The sequence below is a fragment of the Oncorhynchus kisutch genome, linkage group LG8 (genome assembly GCF_002021735.2).
Source record: "Oncorhynchus kisutch isolate 150728-3 linkage group LG8, Okis_V2, whole genome shotgun sequence".
Taxonomy (NCBI): domain Eukaryota; kingdom Metazoa; phylum Chordata; class Actinopteri; order Salmoniformes; family Salmonidae; genus Oncorhynchus; species Oncorhynchus kisutch.
This window is the reverse complement of record NC_034181.2, coordinates 78,747,686-78,767,250: the sequence shown is the minus strand read 5'-3', so window position 1 is coordinate 78,767,250 and position 19,565 is coordinate 78,747,686. Positions and strand designations below refer to the sequence as shown.

The following is a 19,565-nucleotide window of genomic DNA, read 5'->3' as shown; positions in this document are numbered from 1 at the left end:
TTCACTTTCATAGCAGCCACATACAAACAGCATGATCACTTTCCTCATTAAATTCTTCTCAAATCTATGCGCTTTCTTCCTCTCACCTTTTTCCCTTCATTTGTGGGCTTCAGTGCACAACACATCAGCTGTCTGTGACCAGGCGAGAAAAAAAAAACGTTCCATGCCAAACCTTTATCATAACCGCTAACCTCTACACATAGCCGACGTTGTTGTCACCATATTAGCCAACGTCAGTCAACATAGCTACTAGAACTAACGCGTTAGTAAACCCGCTACAGTCATGCAGTACAGTGTACAGTTAGCAAGCAGTTTAGCAGATACACCGGCGGGCCCCGGTGGCAATAAATTTATAAAGCTTACCTTGACTTGGAAAAGTTCCAGTGTTGAATAGCCATACCCAGCTAGCTAACATGGCATCCCTCTCTGTTTGAGCCAGGTGTTTTGAGTAGGCTAAACTAGCTAGCTGCATTCACTAGCTAAAGTAAGTGAAAGTAAAAATATAAAATTAATATTTGTTCTCTCTTGCTTCTCCTTCATTTTAAAATAAATTGAATTGTTCATAACTTTTCAACTATTGTCTTTCTATCTCTCTCTGTGAGTCAACTACTCACCACATTTTAAGCACTGCAGTGCTAGCTAGCAGTAGCTTATTCTTTCAGGGTAGCCTAGTGGTTCGAGCGTTGGACTAGTAACCGGAAGGTTGCAAGTTCAAACCCCCAAGCTGACAAGGTTCTGAACAGGCAGTTAACCCACTGTTCCTAGGCTGTCATTGAAAATAAGAATTTGCCTAGTTTAAATAAAGGTAAAATAAAAAAATACTAGTCATTATCTGATCCTTTGATTGGGTGTACTATATTTCAGTTCAAGCTGCAAGAGCTCTGATAGGTTGGAGGAAGTTGTCCGGAAGTTGTCATAATTACTGTGGAAGTCTGTGTAAGGGAGTGAGAACCTTGAGAATCCTAGGTTTTGTATTGAAGTCAATGTACTCAGAGGAGGACGGAAACTAGCTGTCCTCCGGCTACACTACAGAGTGCTGCTGAGGCTACTGTAGACCTTCATCGCAAACCTTGTGTTTTAATCAATTATGTTATGACACGTGAATATATTTAGTATAGTTTTATCTAAAAAGGATAACATTACAATTTTTTTTTTATTCACTGAGGATGGTCCTCCTCTAAGGCGCCTCCACTGTACTGTATATAGTACTCCACTGTATATTACTGTGTATATAGTACTCCACTGTATAGTACTGTATATAAAGTACTCCACTGTATAGTACTGTATATAATACTCCACTGTATAGTGTTATGTGTATATAGTACTCCACTGTATATAATACCCCACTGTATAGTACTGTGTGTGTATATAGTATAGTACTGTATATAATACTCCACTGTATAGTACTGTATATAATACCCCACTGTATAGTATTGTGTGTGTATATAGTACTCCACTGTATATAGTACAGTACTACACCCTGGTCCTGAAAATAAACCATTACCTTCCAGGCTTTGTGTGTCAGGAGGAACGTATCATCCCTCTGAGAGAGGGTGTAGCAGGACCTAGACTGCCGTGTGTGTGTGTGTGTGTGTCACTTTATAGAAATGTAGAGGGGTAAAGCTGATGATTCATATGGGGCTCTGGTGTGTCTGTGTGTAAAATAATATTTCTCTCTCTCCCCCCCCTTCCTCTAGATGCTGCTGTGGTCGGCTGGTACGGCAGCATGCTGGGTTTACAGCCAGCCTGGCCATGAAGTACTCAGACGTGAACTTGGGTGGGGGGGCAGAGGGTGGGGTGCAGCCGGAGTTGGAGGAGTGGGCTGTGGACAAACACACACAGGAGAGCCCTACAGACGCTTACGGCATCGTTAACTTCCAGGGAGGGTCGCACTCTTACAGAGCCAAGGTAGGGAGGAGAGAAGCTTACACACACACACACTCTCTCTCACATCTCCATAGTGGACCTCACAGAGATAGACACTCTCTAAGCGCTTAGCTTAACAAATCAAACCAGTGTCTCAGCCACATTGTCTCTGGCCATCGCCACCAGCTCCAAAGGTATACATTATAAGACATCCTTTGACCTGGCCTGGCCTAGCATTCTGGAAACTCTTCCCTGAGCTGAGCAGCCTAGCCTGTCTAGTCTGCCTCCATAGCCAGCGTGTGAGTCCCAAATGGCATCCTATTCCCTATATAGTGCCCTACATTTGACCATGGCCCATTGTGCTCTGGTCAAAACTAGTGTGCACTATGTAGGTAAAAGGGTGACATTTGGGATGCAGACACCTATACAACACCTAGGAAAACACTTTTACCTCAGACTAACTTATTTACTTAGGCCTGTGTATTCCTTGCAAAACATACGCAATGTTTTTGATGAGTCACCTCCATCCCTTTTGGGCTAAACTAAGTGTTTATTGTGGTTATTCTACATGAAGTAGATGAATATAATCACACAACGCCATTTAGTCTACTATTTTAGAAACAGCAGTGACTGTAATACAGGCAAATCCCCCTCTTAAAACTACAGGTTTATTATGCCTTGGAACAAGTGAAGGGGTTGTGTGGCTGTGAGACTGAGAATATCCTTTACGGTACGTTCAGGACCGCTTTCCACGGCCCAGATTGACACATTTAATGGTGACGATGTATCAAGCATGTCCATGTAGGTCCGGGAAATCCACCCTCAAAGACCCACGTGTTGACATTGGAACATCATTAATAATCATGTTAAGCTCGAGTTCAAACTTAAAATTAAAGATGGGTGTATTTTGAAAGGACTGCAACATTTAGTTTGTACAAGAGAAGTTCAAACCCTCCAATCTCTCCTTTCCTCCCCTCTCCACTCCTCTCCTTTCCTCCCCTCTCCACTCCTCTCCTTTCCCCAGTATGTGCGTCTGTCCCATGACAGCAGGCCAGAGAGCATCCTGAGGCTGATGCTGAATGAGTGGCAGATGGAGCTTCCTAAGATCCTCATCTCTGTCCACGGAGGCATCCAGAACTTTGACCTGCACCCCCGAATCAAACAGGTGGTGGGGAAGGGCCTGATCAAAGCTGCTGTCACCACCGGGGCATGGATCCTGACAGGAGGGGTTAACACAGGTGATACACATACACACGGCATAGAAAAACGCACATACGCACAGATTCGAGCAAACTCTCTCACACACAGTGACTTCCTGTTCTTATAAGGTAAAAGACACAAGTCTGGTGTTCTGTCTTAGCAGAGTTGTGTGTCTCCATCCCAGCGCTACTGGGACCTATATACTGTGTTTAACTCATTATGGAGACCTAATGATAATGTTTGACTCCTTACTTAATGACAGTGTTTAACTGATTACTTAGTGGGTTAATTAACCAGACTGGTGTTTATTCTGACTGGTCCTGATAGTAACACTCAGCTACAGCTGAGTTGTCCAGACAACTGGTTGTCCAGACAACTACACTAGTCTGTTTTGATCCATTGCTTGGTGTTGATTGGTTGTATTTTAACCCCTGACCTCCAGGTGTTGCCAAACATGTGGGTGATGCGTTGAAGGAACACTGTTCTAGATCGTCAAGGAAGATCTGTACAATTGGAGTCGCTCCCTGGGGCGTCATTGAGAACCGCAATGACCTCATCGGGAGAGACGTGAGGAACACACACACACACACACAAAAGTTTGTTTTTTACTATCCTTGTGGGGACCAAACAATTGATTAAAATCCTATTTTCCCTAACCTTTAACCTCTAAACCTAACTCTTAAACCTAAAATAGCCTTTTACCCTGGGGACCGGAGAAATGTCCTTTTCCTTGTTTTACTACACTTGTGAGGACTTCTGGATAGTGAAACCAAAACACAAACAAGCACATCACAATACTTATTTACCCAGTATTTATTTTAAGTGGTCAAAAATATCTGCTGTCCAGTCTGAGTAAAGTGTGTGTATGTTTCAGGTTGTAGCCCCCTACCAGACGTTGCTGAACCCCCTGTCCAAGCTCAACGTGTTGAACAACCTCCACTCCCACTTCCTGCTGGTGGATGATGGGACGGTGGGGAAGTACGGAGCTGAGGTCCAACTACGCCGCGAGCTGGAAAAACACATCAAACTGCAGAGGATACACGCACGTAAGAAACACACACACACACACACACACGATAAACACATCAAACTGCAGAGGATACACACACACACACACACAATAAACACATCAAACTGCAGAGGATACACACACACACACACACACACAATAAACACATCAAACTGCAGAGGATACACACACACACAATAAACACATCAAACTGCAGAGGATACACACACCACACACACACACACACACACACACACACACACACACACACACACACACACACAATAAACACATCAAACTGCAGAGGATACACACACACACACACACACACACACACACACACACACACACACACAATAAACACATCAAACTGCAGAGGATACACACACACACACACACACACACACAATAAACACATCAAACTGCAGAGGATACACACACACACACACACACACACACACAATAAACACATCAAACTGCAGAGGATACACACACACACACACACACACACACAATAAACACATCAAACTGCAGAGGATACACACACACACACACACACACACACAATAAACACATCAAACTGCAGAGGATACACACACACACACACACACACACACACAATAAACACATCAAACTGCAGAGGATACACACACACACACACACACACACAATAAACACATCAAACTGCAGAGGATACACACACACACACACACACTAAACACATCAAACTGCAGAGGATACACACACACACACTAAACACATCAAACTGCAGAGGATACACACACGATAAACACATCAAACTGCAGAGGATACACACACACACACACACAATAAACACATCAAACTGCAGAGGATACACACACACACAATAAACACATCAAACTGCAGAGGATACACACACACACACACACACACACACACACACACACACACACACACACACACACACACACACACACACACACACAATAAACACATCAAACTGCAGAGGATACACACACACACACACACACACACACAATAAACACATCAAACTGCAGAGGATACACACACACACACACACACAATAAACACATCAAACTGCAGAGGATACACACACACACACACACACACACACACAATAAACACATCAAACTGCAGAGGATACACACACACACACACACACTAAACACATCAAACTGCAGAGGATACACACACACACACTAAACACATCAAACTGCAGAGGATACACACACACACACTAAACACATCAAACTGCAGAGGATACACACACAATAAACACATCAAACTGCAGAGGATACACACACACACACGATAAACACATCAAACTGCAGAGGATACTTTAGCAATAAGGCATGAGAATCATGGATTATAGTGAATTACACACAATTCTGGGCTGTAGTTAGGCACAGTGGGAAGCTGCGTGCCGGGAAACAACCCTCGAGTCTGTTACTCATGATCATCTACAGGTTTGAGTCTGTTATTCATGATCATCGACAGGTTTGAGTCTGTTATTCATGATCATCGACAGGTTTGAGTCTGTTACTCATGATCATCGACAGGTTTGAGTCTGTTACTCATGATCATCGACAGGTTTGAGTCTGTTACTCATGATCATCTACAGGTTTGAGTCTGTTATTCATGATCATCTACAGGTTTGAGTCTGTTACTCATGATCATCTACAGGTTTGAGTCTGTTATTCATGATCATCTACAGGTTTGAGTCTGTTACTCATGATCATCTACAGGTTTGAGTCTGTTACTCATGATCATCTACAGGTTTGAGTCTGTTATTCATGATCATCTACAGGTTTGAGTCTGTTACTCATGATCATCTACAGGTTTGAGTCTGTTATTCATGATCATCTACAGGTTTGAGTCTGTTATTCATGATCATCTACAGGTTTGAGTCTGTTATTCATGATCATCTACAGGTTTGAGTGCCTTATTGCTTATATAAAATTATTACTAGCATGTTTTTATAAAACAAAAAAATGAGTAAATGAATTGTATTAATCTTTCCACCCAATGATGGTGTCTTGCCAAACCCCAGTTGTGTTCTATTTATGTGTTGCTTGCCAAAAGCACATTCTTTTGGTTTGTTTTATTGGCACATTAGCTAGTCAAGTGGACTGGTCGTCCGTTCTAATTGATAAAGGTTACTATGCAGGCTAGCAATTTTTCCTTTTCTAGCTAAGCAACTAAAGCTAACACACAATCACACCAAGCAGCTGGAATGGCAGCAAACTAGATACATTTTGTTTGTTTCACCTTTGTTTCTAGTGCCATTTCTTTGGATATATCAATAATAATTATGCTGATGCATGAACAGGGCCGGCCCGCCCATTAGACAGGATTAGGTGGTTGCCTAGGGCGGCAGATTGACGAGGGCGGCATTTTACGAGCTAAACTGACCAGGAATCACCTCCAACAACACATAACGCCTCACATAATTCTGCCCAAAAACAATGAAAACGTATCTCGCCCAATGGCATACGGGCTATTTAGGTGAGTGCTGATACCACCCCATGATAAGGAGTGCCCACTTTGCCAAAGTCAAGGTTGCAAAATATTTAGCTTGTCCATTCCCAGCATGCCTCTCTCTGGAATTAAATTAGGCTTCTCACCACTGCTGTCTGGGAGTTTCACTCCGTGGGCTAAATGGTCATGCATCAATTGTAGGCCTATTTGTCCTTTTTTTTACGAGCTGATCATAGCAAAGAAGAAAATACTTGTGTATTTCTGGCTGTGTAAACACACGGATTCTCACTGAAAATGGACTCGTAACTCCTGATAATCTTGGGTATCTCATATGCAGATCTTAAATAGACAAAATGATTCGTCTTAAGCCCTTGGTCAGGAATCCGGATTAGGCTAATAAAATGCAACAACCTGTTTTACAAACAGTAGTACATGGATGGGCATTCATAAAATTGCATTGTGGGCCGTCACTGTAGGCTACACTATTCTCGTTTTTCTGGGATAGGAGGAGGGCGGTAATTTTTTCTCGCCTAGGGCGGCGGAACGGCCAGGACTGGGCCTGCCTGAATTCACCTGGCTCAGAGAAGCTGTCTGTCTCGTCCGGACACGTTCATTCTCATTTTGCACGTTGAAGGTTACATTCCAACATTGTTGCAGAGATTGGAGAGGCAGACTGCAGGGTTTAGACAAACTCCCACTGTTGCAAACCAAATGCTAGGTGAGAAACATGGGGAAATAATGTCAAGATGCTGTTTCCGGTAGAGAGAAAGTTTTGGAATTGCCTGGCTGGGCTGTGGGACAGTGAATGCGCAGTGATAATTCAAATAGAACTGTTAACAAGCATTACCTGAGGATTATCGTAAATAAATAATGACTATCAACCAATTAGCATCCAGGATCCAAACATCACGTTTTATCATTATTATTTCCACCACAGGCATCTTCTCTGCGGCTGTGTGTTGAGTACTTTAACACCTGAAGGCAATGTCTAAGAATAATGGGCAGGTCCAAAATTATTGGCACCCTTGATAAAAATGAGAAAAAGAAGTCTATCAGTCAGTGTCTACTGTAGTTGCTGTATCTCTGCCTGTTCTGTCTCTGTGTGGTGCTTCTAAGTGCCAGTGTGTGACAGAGGCAGTTACCAGAGACCGGCTATTATCACAATAACCTTAGATCCCCTATTATTAAAATAGCCTAGGCAGACACCCATACAGAATGCACACCCACTGTTATTATGGTGTGGCAGTCTGCTGACCTGTTGAAACACCCTCTTAAAATGGAGCTTTAAGACCTGTCACATCTCTCTGTTAACCCTTTACTGCTTTCCTGTTGTCATCACAAACAGAGACCAATAGAATACAGCATCTCCATGAACATACAGTGTTGCTATTTGAGATGTTTCCTATGTTCTTAACAGCATATTTAGTGATCTTCTGGCTTTCTTTCTCTCTCTCTGTCCTCTTCCCCCCCCCCCCCCCCCCCCCCCCCCAGGAATTGGTCAGGGTGTTCCTGTGGTAGCGTTGATATTTGAGGGGGGTCCCAACGTAATTCTGACGGTGTTGGAGTACCTTCAGGAGACTCCCCCTGTTCCTGTGGTGGTCTGTGAGGGGACTGGGCGTGCTGCTGACATACTGGCCTATGTCCACAAACAGACTGAGGAGGGGGGGTGAGACACACTTTCTTCTAACAGATTGCACCACATATAATGGGGTTCCAGAGGGTTCTGTGCTAGGACCGTTACTTAGAGGAATGATCGTGGATGTAACTTCCTTTAACCCTTCAGGGGTCTACCTGACGGTGTGGAGACAGAAATCATCGCTACGATCAAAAAGACGTTCAACTTCAGCCACAGCGATGCTATGCACCTCTTCCAGACCCTTGTGGAATGTATGAAGAGCAAAGAACTGGTAAACACATGGTTAACTCACAGTGAATACATGGACATCTATTCCACATCAGGTAACTGATGCAGTAGAATCCGATTTAAAAAGCAGATAAAAATACACCTTATGGAACAGCGGGGACTGTGAAGAGACACAGACACAGACACATGCACATAAGACACACACGTACACATGGATGTTGTTTTGTAAATATGTGATATTGGGTAAAGTGTTCTGAAATGTCATGTAATATTTCAAATTGTATATAACTGCCTTCATGTTGCTGGACCCCAGGATGAGTAGCTGCTGCCTTGGCAACAGCTAATGGGGATCCTTAACAAATACTGAATGAATTTTAAGAGAAATCTGAATCCTACAATGCATACTGTGTCGTCTGTTCATAGTCTGATTAATATAAAGATACTGATGACGCTTATCGTTTTTCATAAATACCAGAACGTATTGCATTACTTTAGATTTTTTAATGACCATGTGGGGTTTCTCTCCCTCTCTCCTTCATCTGAACGACAGATCACTGTGTTTCATATCGGCTCTGAGGACCACCAGGATATCGATGTGGCCATACTGAGGGCATTACTGAAAGGTGTGTTAACTTCATCTCAGTGTCCTGTTGTTTGACTGACAGAAGATCTGTGCCCATGACTCCCCTCTGACCTCCTAGAGAAAGGGAGAGGGCAAATGAAAAGATCACAATAATAAAACAAACAGAAGGGCGAGACAGTGGGTTGTGTAACCAAAGTTTTCATTTTGAAACTGATACAATAGATATGTTTTGAGAAGTCAACACTCTCCTCCCTCCGTCTGTCTCTCTCGTCCTGCTCTCTCCCTCTACTCCTGAGCTCTCTCACTATCTATCTCTCTCTCGTCCTGCTCTCTCCCTCTACTCCTGAGCCCTCTCACTATCCATCTCTCTCTCTCTCTCTCGTCCTGCTCTCTCCCTCTACCCCTGAGCCCTCTCACTATCTATCTCTCTCTCTCGTCCTGCTCTCTCCCTCTACTCCTGAACTCTCTCACTATCTATCTCTCTCTCGTTCTGAGCTCTCTATTGTCCTACTCTCTCTCGCTATCTATCTCTCCTTCTACTCCTGAGCTCTCTCACTATCTATCTCTCTCTCTTGTCCTGCTCTCTCCCTCTACTCCTGAGCTCTCTCACTATCTATCTCTCTCTTGTCCTGCTCTCTCCCTCTCGTCCTGAGCTCTCTCTTGTCCTGCTCTCTCGCTATCTCTCTCGTCCTCTGTTTCTCTCACTATTTCTTGTCCTGCCGCGCTCTTTCTCTCGCTCTCTCACTTGCTCTCTTTTGGGGTTTCCCTGTGGGTCTCAGAGGGGCTTATTGCTAGATACTCCGAGACCCCATTCTCACAACACATAAAGCTGTCCTCTTTTCACTTTTCTCTGTTCTATTCTATCCGATCTGGCTCTAACACAGAGGGAAGAGAGAGCTCTGAAAGGATAGGTATTCACATGAACTAGTCTGTCCCTGTGTATTCAGTAGTTGTGTGTATGTCTATCTATCAGTGGTCTTCTGTCATTGAATAAGAAGTTCAGACAAATGCAGGAATGTGTTCAAAGTCCGCCCCACGCAGCTTGTCTACCAGCTATGTAGATCCCGTAGTAGAGGAACCAGACCAGTCAGTCAAGGTTTCAGGACATTCTGACTGAGCATAATAATCCCCAGCCAGCAGGAAAATATAAGCCTGTCAAACCAGCATTAGTCTTGGTCAACCAGTAACACATCCTCAATAGAAGGCCTCAATAGCTCATTCGACCCTAAAGGATACATACACAAGCATATGGAAATAACTTTAAAATAGCTGCCCAGTGTTTCCAGATTTCTATGAAATATGACCTACACTGCTCCAAAAAAATAAAGGGAACACTAAAATAACACATCCTAGATCTGAATGAATGAAATATTCTTATTAAATACTTTTTTCTTTACATAGTTGAATGTGCTGACAACGAAATCACACAAAATGATCACTGGAAATCAAATTGATCAACCCATGGAGGTCTGGATTTGGAGTCTCACTCAAAATTAAAGTGGAAAACCATACTACAGGCTGATCCAACTTTGATGTAATGTCCTTAAAACAAGTCAAAATGAGGCTCAGTAGTGTGTGGCCTCCACGTGCCTGTATGACCTCCCTACAATGCCTGGACATGCTCCTGATGAGGTGTCTCCTGAGGGATCTCCTCCCAGACCTGGACTAAAGCATCCACGAACTCCTGGACAGTCTGTGGTGCAACGTGGCGTTGGTGGATGGAGCGAGACATGATGTCCCAGATGTGCTCAACTGGATTCAGGTCTGTAGAACGGGCGGGCCAGTCCATAGCATCAATGCCTTCCTCTTAGCCACATCAGCCAATGAGCTCGGTGATGATGAGAAGTCTCCTCTGAGGAAATATAAGACGTGTCCACTATGAGGAAATGGCAAACATTTTTGAAATGGTCTGTTTGAGATCCAACTTTGAGGTTTTTGAAGAGGTTGTTTTTCCTGTATTTTATGCTTTGGTCACATGACTACAGGAAGAGTAGAAGTCAACAACATGATTTGTGTTTTGAGTTAACAGATGTGAGATTTTCTTTGGACAGTTACTTTAAGATTTCCTCCATAAACATATCAGATGAACCGTAAGGTTACAGAGACATGTTTGTAAATATGGAAATGTCCCGTCTCCCACATCAGGATTTACATCCTGAAAATACAACTTGAACTTTAAACTTTACCAAAAGGAAATCGTGTAGGAAATGATCTCTCTATGGTAGTTGTATTTGACTGTGTATGAGTATGCACTATTATTATTTAATTTTGAATAAGGTACAAAACGGGTACATAGACAGAGAAACAAGTGACAAGACCGAACAAGACAACGTTCCCATCTCACACCCACCCACAGGACTTCCCCAAAGTTAGATTAGTTGTTCACAATAGCAGTCTTTTTACAGAGTCATATGTTGATGAAAGAGCAAATCTGTTTTTCACTCTTCCCATGCATATACAGATATTTCCATGTTTATAATATCCATGAATGATGGCAGACACTGCTGTCTGCTTAAACAATAAGGAGCCTGCCAACGTGAGGCTATAATATTTTGGTCTGCTGTTAAGCCAGCCAAATATGTCGCTGTTTGACAGATAGGTCTAAAGTAGTGTCATCGTTTAACAATAAAAGAGATGGGGAACATGGTACATTTCTACCATTATGTCACAAAGACCAGATGAAACACAACTCCAGAAATGTAAAACACCTGGGCGCTCCCGAACCATATGGAAACATGTGCCAGAAACCCCCTGAGGGGGATTGTTTAGCTTTCATCCACTAGAATACTAACTTGGTGTGTAACTCTGACTCCATGGGGTTATATGGATGATTAGAGTGTACATTGGATCACATGTTAGGATATGGTTCTGTGTAAAACAGTAGTGGTGATTTAGTATGGTAATTCATCTGTATTATTCTGTATGGTTGTTTCTGTATTGTCCTTCCCCAGCCCTGTTCTCCAAATCCTGCTGCTAAGTCAACAGGAAACACACAATTAATGTGGCTTTGCCTAGCAATTAGTTTGTGTGTGTGTTGTGTGTGCTTACGCTGCTGCTACTCTGTTTATTATATATCCTGATACCTAGTCACTTCTAACCCTATCCACATGTACATACTACAAACTGCCTGGTACCCCTGCACATTGACTCAGTACTGGTACTCCTCGTATATAGCCTCATAACTACCTGGTACCCCTGCATATTGACTCAGTACTGGTACTCCTCGTATATAGCCTCATAACTACCTGGTACCCCTGCACATTGACTCAGTACTGGTACTCCTCGTATATAGCCTCATAACTACCTGGTACCCCTGCACATTGACTCAGTACTGGTACTCCTCGTATATAGCCTCATAACTACCTGGTACCCCTGCACATTGACTCAGTACTGGTACTCCTCGTGTATATAGCCTCATAACTACCTGGTACCCCTGCACATTGACTCAGTACTGGTACTCCTCGTATATAGCCTCATAACTACCTGGTACCCCTGCACATTGACTCAGTACTGGTACTCCTCGTATAAAGCCTCATAGCTACCTGGTACCCCTGCACATTGACTCAGTACTGGTACTCCTCGAATAAAGCCTCATAACTACCTGGTACCCCTGCACATTGACTCAGTACTGGTACTCCTCGTATAAAGCCTCATAACTACCTGGTACCCCTGCACATTGACTCAGTACTGGTACTCCTCGTGTATAAAGCCTAATAACTACCTGGTACCCCTGCACATTGACTCAGTACTGGTACTCCTCGTATAAAGCCTCGTTAATGTGTTTGTTACTATTTCCTTTTTATTTAGCAAATATTTGTCTTTTTATCTCTGCATTGTTGGGAACCGGCTCGTACGTGAGCATCTTCCTGTAAAGTCTACACCTGTTGTATTTGACATGTGACCAATAACGTGATTTGTGTGCTGCTCCTCCAGGCACCAATGAGTCTGCGTTTGACCAGCTGGTTCTGACTCTGGCCTGGGACCGGGTGGACATCGCCAAGAACCATGTGTTTGTCTACGGACAGCAGCTACTGGTACATCTATCTGTTTATGTGGCTGGCTGGCTCTGTCTGTCTGTCTGTCTGTGTGGCTGGCTGTCTGTCAAGACTGCATCTATTATGAATGTGCTGTTCATCAGTATCAGCCTAAATGGAATACATGTCATTTAAACCCCAAATATCTCCTAAGCTAGCCATTCCAGAGTCAGTGGTCCTATATGACCCAAGGGACAGGCTACAGGAAGGCTGCCAGTAAACTGTTTATTTTGACTAATCTGAACTGGTCTGCTGTATTTATTCATTGTTAGTGCAGTCAATGTTGGATCCATGTTGAGGTGTGTGTGTGTGTGTGTGTGTGTGTGTGCGCAGGTGGGTTCGTTGGAGCAGGCCATGCTGGATGCCTTAGTGATGGACCGTGTGGAGTTTGTGAAGCTCCTGATTGAGAATGGAGTTAGCATGCACAGGTTCCTTACCATCACACGACTGGAGGAGCTATACAACACGGTAACACACACACGGCTCACCAATTTCACACACATACATGTAATGATGCTCCACAGGGCTCTATGCTGGTACCATTTACTGTTCTCATCACACGTGCAACCTCTCAATTCTAACGTTTGATTCATATTCTGTCAAAATAATTTCTGTTTATCCATGGTCCTGCTGGGCATCGTGTTTTTATCTGTGTCTCTTCTGTTCCAGAAACAGTCCCCTACCAATCCCACGCTCTTCAACCTCGTAAGGGATGTCAAACAGGTACATCTTTGACTTCTTGTCAACCATTGATTGTCAAAGTTTGAATTAATTTGAACAATAGTAATTGATGATGGTGTTGTTGATTAGTATGGCTCACTATGACTAATTGTTTCCAGGGTAATCTCCCCACTAACTACAAGATGACCTTAATTGACATTGGCCTGGTGATAGAGTACCTGATGGGCGGGACTTACAGGTGCAACTACACCAGGAAACGCTTCAGGATCATCTACAACAATCTCCATGGCAACAGCAGGGTAAGGGTTAACGGTTAGTGTTAAGGGTTGAAGATAAAAGGTTAAAACGTAAGTTCGCTTCAGGGTCAAGGGTTAAACTCATTGTTCACACAGGTTATTTTGATCTTTCACTGATTGATTCATTTAGAGTAATGGTGAAAGTAAACTGTTCTCCTACTTTTTCTCTGTCTCTCCCCAGAGGTCAGGTCGCCACTCTGCAGGGCCTGGGTCCCACCTGAGGAAGAGCCAAGAGTCGTTCAGTATCCAGGCCGACAAGAAGGAGAAGACCAGGCACAACCACTTCATCAAGACTGCACAGCCATACAAACCCAAGGTACACACACACGCACAACATGGAGAGTCATATTTGAGAACACACTGTGACTTGTGTGATAGCAAGAAACAGCCTGTCCACTGATGACCTTGTGGAAATCTATACCAATGTAATCTGACCATGCCTGGAGAAGAACAGTGTGTTGCTGGTAGGCTGCACAAAGATGCAGCAAGCTGCACTGGATAAGGTACAGAAAAGGACAAGCAAGATAATAACAAAAACAGAGACATCCCACTGACCCTTCCACCACTACAGCCATGGAGAGAGCAAGCAGCAGTAAGATTGGTCACTGACATGCACCAACCTGACCACCGTCTACAGGATCTCCTACCACAGAGAAGGGGAGAGTACTGGCAGAGTCCTCCGCAACCAGAACCAACTGTCCAGCATCAACGCAAGGAAAAATAGGCTGACATTGACATCTGCCATCAGACTTTTTAATAACAAAATGTGACACTTTAAACTGCAATTTCTTGTAAGATGGGACCTTTTTTAATTTAATGTAGTATCTTGTTTTTGAAGTATTGTCTGAATGTAACTGTGCATTCAGCATTACTCTTGTGGCCTGCGAGCATGAATGAAATAAATCAATCAAATCACTACAAACCCAAGGTGTGTACACACACACACACACACACACACACACAATCAGCCATACAAACCCACAGAACTGAGCCATCAGATTATTCAAATCGCCCTCTTGACGCCCACCCCTCTCCCTCTTAGTTGGAGTCGGCGACAGACCAGTCCAAGAAAAAAGCCAAGGAGGAGATAGTTGACATCGATGACCCGGAGACACGCAGGTTCCCGTACCCGTTCAATGAGCTGCTGATGTGGGCCGTCCTGATGAATAGGCAGAAGATGTCTCTGTTCTTCTGGCAGCATGGGGAGGAAAGCATGGCCAAGGCCCTGGTGGCCTGTAAACTCTGTCGCTCCATGGGCTATGAGGCCAAGAAGAGTGACGTGGTCGACGACACCTCCCAGGAACTCAAGGACTACTCCAAGTATGACACATTACACACCAAATAACTAGGACACTTCAATCCTCACTAATACTCAAGACTACTATAATATGTGACAGATTACATACTAATACTTTAAGTACTCCAAGTATGATGCATTACTACTAGTAGTCACTAATACTCAAGGCTACTTGAAGTATGAGTATTACTGAGTATTAGTATGTGATGTATCAGACTATTTTTGTGAGTGAAGTGACCATGAGGAGCTGTGTTATGGTGACTGATGAGGATGTTATTGATGGTGTTTTCAGTGAGTTTGATACTGTGGTATGTGTGTGTCATGTTCAGAGGGATGATGTCTGGAGTAATGTAAGGTTAATGATGATTATTATTTCATAGTGAATTTGGCACCCTAGCAGTGGACCTCCTGGAGCAGTCATTCAGACAGGATGAAACCATGGCGATGAAACTGCTGACCTACGAACTGAAGAACTGGAGTAACAGCACCTGTCTGAAGCTGGCCGTGTCGTCGCGGTTACGACCCTTCGTGGCTCACACCTGTACCCAGCTGCTGCTGTCAGACATGTGGATGGGACGACTCAACATGAGGAAGAACTCCTGGTACAAGGTGACACTGCCCAGCAATGCTGTGTGTGTGTGTGTGTGTGTGTGTGTGTGTGTGTGTGTGTGTATGTATACGTGTGTATGTATGTATATATATATACATCTATAATAACCATCCAGAGCCATGTGGAACACTATTGCATATATGCATGGCTCTGGATGGTTATTATAGATGTATTATGTTTTTCCAGGTGATTCTCAGTATCCTGGTGCCTCCTGAGTAAACATATACATTTAAAAACTAAATAGAATAATGTATATATCTCTAGGTGATCCTCAGTATCCTGGTGCCTCCTGCAATCCTCCTGTTGGAGTACAAGACAAAGGCAGAGATGTCCCACATCCCTCAGAGTCAGGACGCCCATCAGATGACCATGGAGGACAGCGAACACAACTTCCATAACACCACCGACAACATACAGATGGTCAGACTCAATATGACAGAGTTCATCTCATCTATTTTCTTTTCTTATCTTACTGTGTCTGTTCTGGCAAGTACACTGGTGCTACTGGTATTCTGATGATTATGGGATTTAGCTATGATGGTCCTGGGGTTTAGCTATGAGGGGAAGCTATGATGATCCCGGGGTTTAGCTATGAGGGTCCCGGGGTTTAGCTATGAGGGGAAGCTATGAGGGTCCTGGGGTTTAGCTATGAGGGGAAGCTATGATGATCCCGGGGTTTAGCTATGAGGGTCCCGGGGTTTAGCTATGAGGGGAAGCTATGAGGGTCCTGGGGTTTAGCTATGAGGGGAAGCTATGATGATCCCGGGGTTTAGCTATGAGGGTCCCTGGGTTTAGCTATGGGGGGAAGCTATGAGGGTCCTGGGGTTTAGCTATGAGGGGAAGCTATGATGGTCCTGGGGTTTAGCTATGAGGGGTAGCAATGAGGGTCCTGGGGTTTAGCTATGAGGGGAAGCTATGAGGCTCCTGGGGTTTAGCTATGAGGGGAAGCTATGATGATCCCGGGGTTTAGCTATGAGGGTCCCTGGGTTTAGCTATGGGGGGAAGCTATGAGGGTCCTGGGGTTTAGCTATGAGGGGAAGCTATGATGGTCCTGGGGTTTAGCTATGAGGGGTAGCAATGAGGGTCCTGGGGTTTAGCTATGAGGGGAAGCTATGAGGCTCCTGGGGTTTAGCTATGAGGGGTAGCAATGAGGGTCCTGGGGTTTAGCTATGAGGGGAAGCTATGAGGCTCCTGGGGTTTAGCTATGATGATCCCGGGGTTTAGCTATGAGGGGAAGCTATGATGATGATCCCGGGGTTTAGCTATGAGGGGAAGCTATGATGATCCCGGGGTTTAGCTATGAGGGGAAGCTATGAGGGTCCCGGGGTTTAGCTATGAGGGGAAGCTATGAGGGTCCCGGGGTTTAGCTATGAGGGGAAGCTATGAGGGTCCCGGGGTTTAGCTATGAGGGGAAGCTATGATGATCCCGGGGTTTAGCTATGAGGGGAAGCTATGATGATCCCGGGGTTTAGCTATGAGGGGAAGCTATGATGATCCCGGGGTTTAGCTATGAGGGGAAGCTATGATGATCCCGGGGTTTAGCTATGAGGGTCCCTGGGTTTAGCTATGGGGGGAAGCTATGAGGGTCCTGGGGTTTAGCTATGAGGGGAAGCTATGATGGTCCTGGGGTTTAGCTATGAGGGGAAGCTATGATGATCCCGGGGTTTAGCTATGAGGGTCCCGGGGTTTAGCTATGAGGGGAAGCTATGAGGGTCCTGGGGTTTAGCTATGAGGGGAAGCTATGAGGGTCCTGGGGTTTAGCTATGAGGGGAAGCTATGATGATCCCGGGGTTTAGCTATGAGGGTCCCTGGGTTTAGCTATGGGGGGAAGCTATGAGGGTCCTGGGGTTTAGCTATGAGGGGAAGCTATGATGGTCCTGGGGTTTAGCTATGAGGGGTAGCAATGAGGGTCCTGGGGTTTAGCTATGAGGGGAAGCTATGAGGCTCCTGGGGTTTAGCTATGAGGGGTAGCAATGAGGGTCCTGGGGTTTAGCTATGAGGGGAAGCTATGAGGCTCCTGGGGTTTAGCTATGATGATCCCGGGGTTTAGCTATGAGGGGAAGCTATGATGATGATCCCGGGGTTTAGCTATGAGGGGAAGCTATGATGATCCCGGGGTTTAGCTATGAGGGGAAGCTATGATGATCCCGGGGTTTAGCTATGAGGGGAAGCTATGATGATCCCGGGGTTTAGCTATGAGGGGAAGCTATGATGATCCCGGGGTTTAGCTATGAGGGGAAGCTATGATGATCCCGGGGTTTAGCTATGAGGGGAAGCTATGATGATCCCGGGGTTTAGCTATGAGGGGAAGCTATGATGATCCCGGGGTTTAGCTATGAGGGGAAGCTATGATGATCCCGGGGTTTAGCTATGAGGGGAAGCTATGATGATCCCGGGGTTTAGCTATGAGGGGAAGCTATGATGATCCCGGGGTTTAGCTATGAGGGGAAGCTATGATGATCCCGGGGTTTAGCTATGAGGGGAAGCTATGATGATCCCGGGGTTTAGCTATGAGGGGAAGCTATGATGATCCCGGGGTTTAGCTATGAGGGGAAGCTATGATGATCCCGGGGTTTAGCTATGAGGGGAAGCTATGATGATCCCGGGGTTTAGCTATGAGGGGAAGCTATGATGATCCCGGGGTTTAGCTATGAGGGGAAGCTATGATGATCCCGGGGTTTAGCTATGAGGGGAAGCTATGATGATCCCGGGGTTTAGCTATGAGGGGAAGCTATGATGATCCCGGGGTGTAGCTATGAGGGGAAGCTATGATGATCCCGGGGTTTAGCTATGAGGGGAAGCTATGATGATCCCGGGGTTTAGCTATGAGGGGAAGCTATGATGATCCCGGGGTTTAGCTATGAGGGGAAGCTATGATGATCCCGGGGTTTAGCTATGAGGGGAAGCTATGATGATCCCGGGGTTTAGCTATGAGGGGAAGCTATGATGATCCCGGGGTTTAGCTATGAGGGGAAGCTATGATGGTCCTGGGATTTAGCTATGAGGCGAAGCTAAGATGATCCTGGGGTTTAGCTATGAGGGGTAGCAATGAGGGTCCTGGGGTTTAGCTATGAGGGGAAGCTATGAGGCTCCTGGGGTTTAGCTATGAGGGGAAGCTATGAGGGTCCCGGGGTTTAGCTATGAGGGGTAGCTATGATGATCCCGGGGTTTAGCTATGAGGGGAAGCTATGAGGGTACCGGGGTTTAGCTATGAGGGGAAGCTATGAGGGTCCCGGGGTTTAGCTATGAGGGGAAGCTATGAGGGTCCCGGGGTTTAGCTATGAGGGGTAGCTATGATGATCCCGGGGTTTAGCTATGAGGGTCCCGGGGTTTAGCTATGAGGGGAAGCTATGAGGGTCCTGGGGTTTAGCTATGAGGGGAAGCTATGATGATCCCGGGGTTTAGCTATGATGGTCCCTGTGTTTAGCTATGAGGGGAAGCTGTGAGGGTCCTGGGGTTTAGCTATGAGGGGAAGCTATGATGATCCTGGGTTTTAGCTATGAGGGGTAGCAATGAGGGTCCTGGGGTTTAGCTATGAGGGGTAGCTATGAGGCTCCTGGGATTTAGCTATGAGGGTCCTGATATTTAGCTATGAGGGGTAGCTATATGAGAGAGAGGGTTGGACTGCAGTGCTCTCTTCATTC

The 19,565-nt window shown here is 45.0% G+C and overlaps 1 protein-coding gene across 4 annotated transcripts in view; it reads left to right on the top strand.

The window, feature by feature from the left end:
- The window catches only part of trpm7 (transient receptor potential cation channel, subfamily M, member 7), an 87,059-nt gene that overhangs the window by 32,921 nt on the left and 34,573 nt on the right, over window positions 1-19,565 (top strand). For all 4 annotated transcript variants that reach the window (XR_004210913.1, XM_031831300.1, XM_031831299.1 and 1 more), the window contains exons 4-18: window positions 1,698-1,908; window positions 2,891-3,104; window positions 3,509-3,633; window positions 3,941-4,112; window positions 8,048-8,222; window positions 8,340-8,463; window positions 8,971-9,043; window positions 12,937-13,037; window positions 13,371-13,505; window positions 13,707-13,760; window positions 13,877-14,017; window positions 14,196-14,330; window positions 15,057-15,334; window positions 15,692-15,920; window positions 16,186-16,341. Coding sequence is in view for 3 of the 4 variants with exons in the window: in XM_031831300.1 (XP_031687160.1) it covers window positions 1,698-1,908; window positions 2,891-3,104; window positions 3,509-3,633; window positions 3,941-4,112; window positions 8,048-8,222; window positions 8,340-8,463; window positions 8,971-9,043; window positions 12,937-13,037; window positions 13,371-13,505; window positions 13,707-13,760; window positions 13,877-14,017; window positions 14,196-14,330; window positions 15,057-15,334; window positions 15,692-15,920; window positions 16,186-16,341 (2,323 nt within the window). In the remaining variant the exon portion in view is untranslated. The remainder of the gene's footprint in view (window positions 1-1,697; window positions 1,909-2,890; window positions 3,105-3,508; window positions 3,634-3,940; window positions 4,113-8,047; window positions 8,223-8,339; window positions 8,464-8,970; window positions 9,044-12,936; window positions 13,038-13,370; window positions 13,506-13,706; window positions 13,761-13,876; window positions 14,018-14,195; window positions 14,331-15,056; window positions 15,335-15,691; window positions 15,921-16,185; window positions 16,342-19,565) is intronic.